Source organism: Miscanthus floridulus, chromosome 5 (genome assembly GCF_019320115.1).
Source record: "Miscanthus floridulus cultivar M001 chromosome 5, ASM1932011v1, whole genome shotgun sequence".
NCBI classification, from domain to species: Eukaryota; Viridiplantae; Streptophyta; class Magnoliopsida; order Poales; family Poaceae; genus Miscanthus; species Miscanthus floridulus.
Window position 1 is genome coordinate 99263853 of NC_089584.1, and position 2493 is coordinate 99266345.

The 2493-nt window shown below is 49.7% G+C and overlaps 1 protein-coding gene across 1 annotated transcript; it reads right to left on the reverse strand.

Annotated features, from left to right (window-relative positions):
• Positions 1 to 747: 747 nt before the first annotated feature.
• On the reverse strand, positions 748 to 1781 carry LOC136452745 (probable glutathione S-transferase GSTU6). Its single transcript, XM_066453345.1, has 2 exons — positions 1354 to 1781; positions 748 to 1278 (listed from the first exon to the last, which is right to left on the reverse strand). Exons 1-2 carry the CDS (start codon positions 1696 to 1698, stop codon positions 901 to 903), a joined length of 723 nt encoding a protein of 240 aa, XP_066309442.1. The 5' UTR covers positions 1699 to 1781; the 3' UTR covers positions 748 to 900.
• Between the last annotated feature and the right edge of the window lie 712 nt (positions 1782 to 2493).

Below are 2493 nucleotides of genomic sequence, written 5' to 3' on the forward strand. Positions count from 1 at the left end.
ACTAAATATGAGCTAATTAAAAAACTAATTACACAGGAGTAGACTAATTTACGAGATGAATCTATTAAGCCTAATTAAGCCATCATTAGCACATATTTACTGTAGCACAACATTATCAAATCATGGACTAAATAGGCTTAAAAAATTCGTCTAGCAAATTATTCACAATCTGTATAATTAGTCATTTTTTAATCTATATTTAATACTCTATGCATATGTCAAACATTCGATGAAACAGGGACTACAATCTGAACTAAGGAACCAAACACCCCCTTAGAATTATTGAGACGGTGACGCTTCCAGGTCGTTGCAAGAAAATTTTCGTCAGCACTAGCACTGTCCTTAGCGTATGCTTCCCCCCCCCCCCCTATCTTCTTGTTTAATTTATTTAAGCTGCAGTAGGGCTCCTTGCCCCTTTTTTTTTTAGAAAGGACGGTAAAAGGTTTGCCACATATTTTATTAGAGGATAGAAAAGGAAAAATAAAGGACTCCTTGCCCCTCCTGATCTTTTAAAAAAAAATGTCCTTAGTGTGCTGACTGCTGAAGGAAGAAGGTAGATCACGGGCGTTTCTGCAAACAAAGGCAGAGCATGAAGCGGACAGATGGCGGGTGAGTGGAAGATTGATGTGCTGATCATGAATCGGATTTGGCCTGAGCAAGTCAGGCTGTTAGCTCTGCTCGAGTCCGACTGTATCGATTTCAAAGCAGGATGATGCATCATCTCACCATTTGTCCATTTCGTAGGTCTTATAGACAAAATCGCAGATCACTTGACACCAAATACGTCTCAAGTACAAATACTCTTAACTAAGCAGGTGTTTGAACTTCGAAGTAGTGGATCTCATGGATTTATTTGGGTCCCACAGCGACTCACTGAATGCAAGTAGGCACACAGTGTGTTCAGCTAGAATCAGCGGCGGGCGGCGGCATAGCCCGAGACGCCTTGTACTGCTCCAAAAGCTTCCCGGCGTCCGGCACCACCCTGTTCACGGCGTCCACGGCCATGAACCGCTCCGCCCACGCCGCCAGGCCAGGGAACTTGTCCCCGTCCAGAAGATTGGTGCCTGCCATCTCGTCCACCGCTCTCATCCAGATCGGGTGGCTCCCGAGCGTGATGTCGACGAGCCCGACGGCGTCGCCGCCGAAGAAGGCCTTCCCCTTGGAGCACTCCCTGAACGCCCGCTCCAACGTCTCCACCACAAGGAGCGCGTTCTGGAGCGCCTCCGCTCTCTGCTCGTCCGTCCTCGATCTGAACAGCACGCTAAACGCCGGAAAAAACTAGAAACAGGAAAGAAAACGGCTGTAAGTCTGAAAGCCCGAAAATGGATTCATTTCCTGATTGGAGTACCATACCTTGTCGTCGACGAAGGCCGCCCAGAACCTTGCCGTGGCGCGGTCGTAGGGGTCGGACGGGAGGAGCGCGGGACCGGTGGTTCCCCACCAGATCTCGTCGACGTACTGCAGGATCACGAGCGACTCGCACACCGGGCGGCCGCCGTGGATGAGGACCGGCACCTTCTTGTGCACCGGGTTGGACCGGAGCAGGAGGTCGCTCTTGTTGGCGAGGTCCTCCTCGATGTACTCGTAGCTCAGGCCCCTGAGTCCTAGCGCCACTCTCACCCGGAACACCCACGAGCTCGACGACTTGCCCAGCAGCCGCAGCTCGCCATCTCCTACCCCGCCTCCAGCTGCTGCCATTGCAATGTGCGTGTGTGTGATGCTGTCTGGCGGGGGTCGAGTTGTATATATGTACGGTCTGGTGCGACGACCAGCCGGATGCTTGGTTTGACTAGTACAGTAGCAGTGAAGTGAGGTGAGTGGGCAACTTGGAATTTGCATCTGGTGTTATCAGTTACGGTGACTTTTTCAAAAGCGGCTATGGATGCTTGTTTGACTAGTACAGTAGCAGTGAAGTGAGGTGAGTGGGCAACTTGGAATTTGCATCTGGTGTTCTTATTCTTATCCAGTTACGGTGACTTTTTCAAAAGCGGCTATTGCGTTCTCGCCGCTATTTTGAATCTCAATCGTGATTTTATTCCTATTTTTTTCACTTTGTGTTTTTATCTCTGCTTTTTCAAAACGAAGGTTCAGTTTACCCCTACTCCGTGAACAGCAAGTAACGGTGTTAAAAAAGTTGAAAGATGACAGATTTGCCCTTTCGGATATTGTGTTTTTGCCCCAACCCCAATTGTGATTTTACCCCCACTTTCTTTCACTTTGTGTTTTTACTCCTACTTTTTCAAAACGAAGACTCTGTTTACCCCAATTCTTAACTCAGTTATCTACATCCGGATCAAAGCAATTAAAAATTAACAAAAGCCCTGTGAAAAGACAAACTTACCCCTTATCTCTCGATCGTCTCTCTCAGGGTCGTCCCTCTCAACGCTAGCAGGCAGCGGGTGGCTGGGTACGGCGACAGTGGCGGCGAAAGGGCATCGTCGGGCTGTCAGGCGGGCGCGTGCGGGCAGGCGGAGGAAGCGGCGCGGGCGCGCG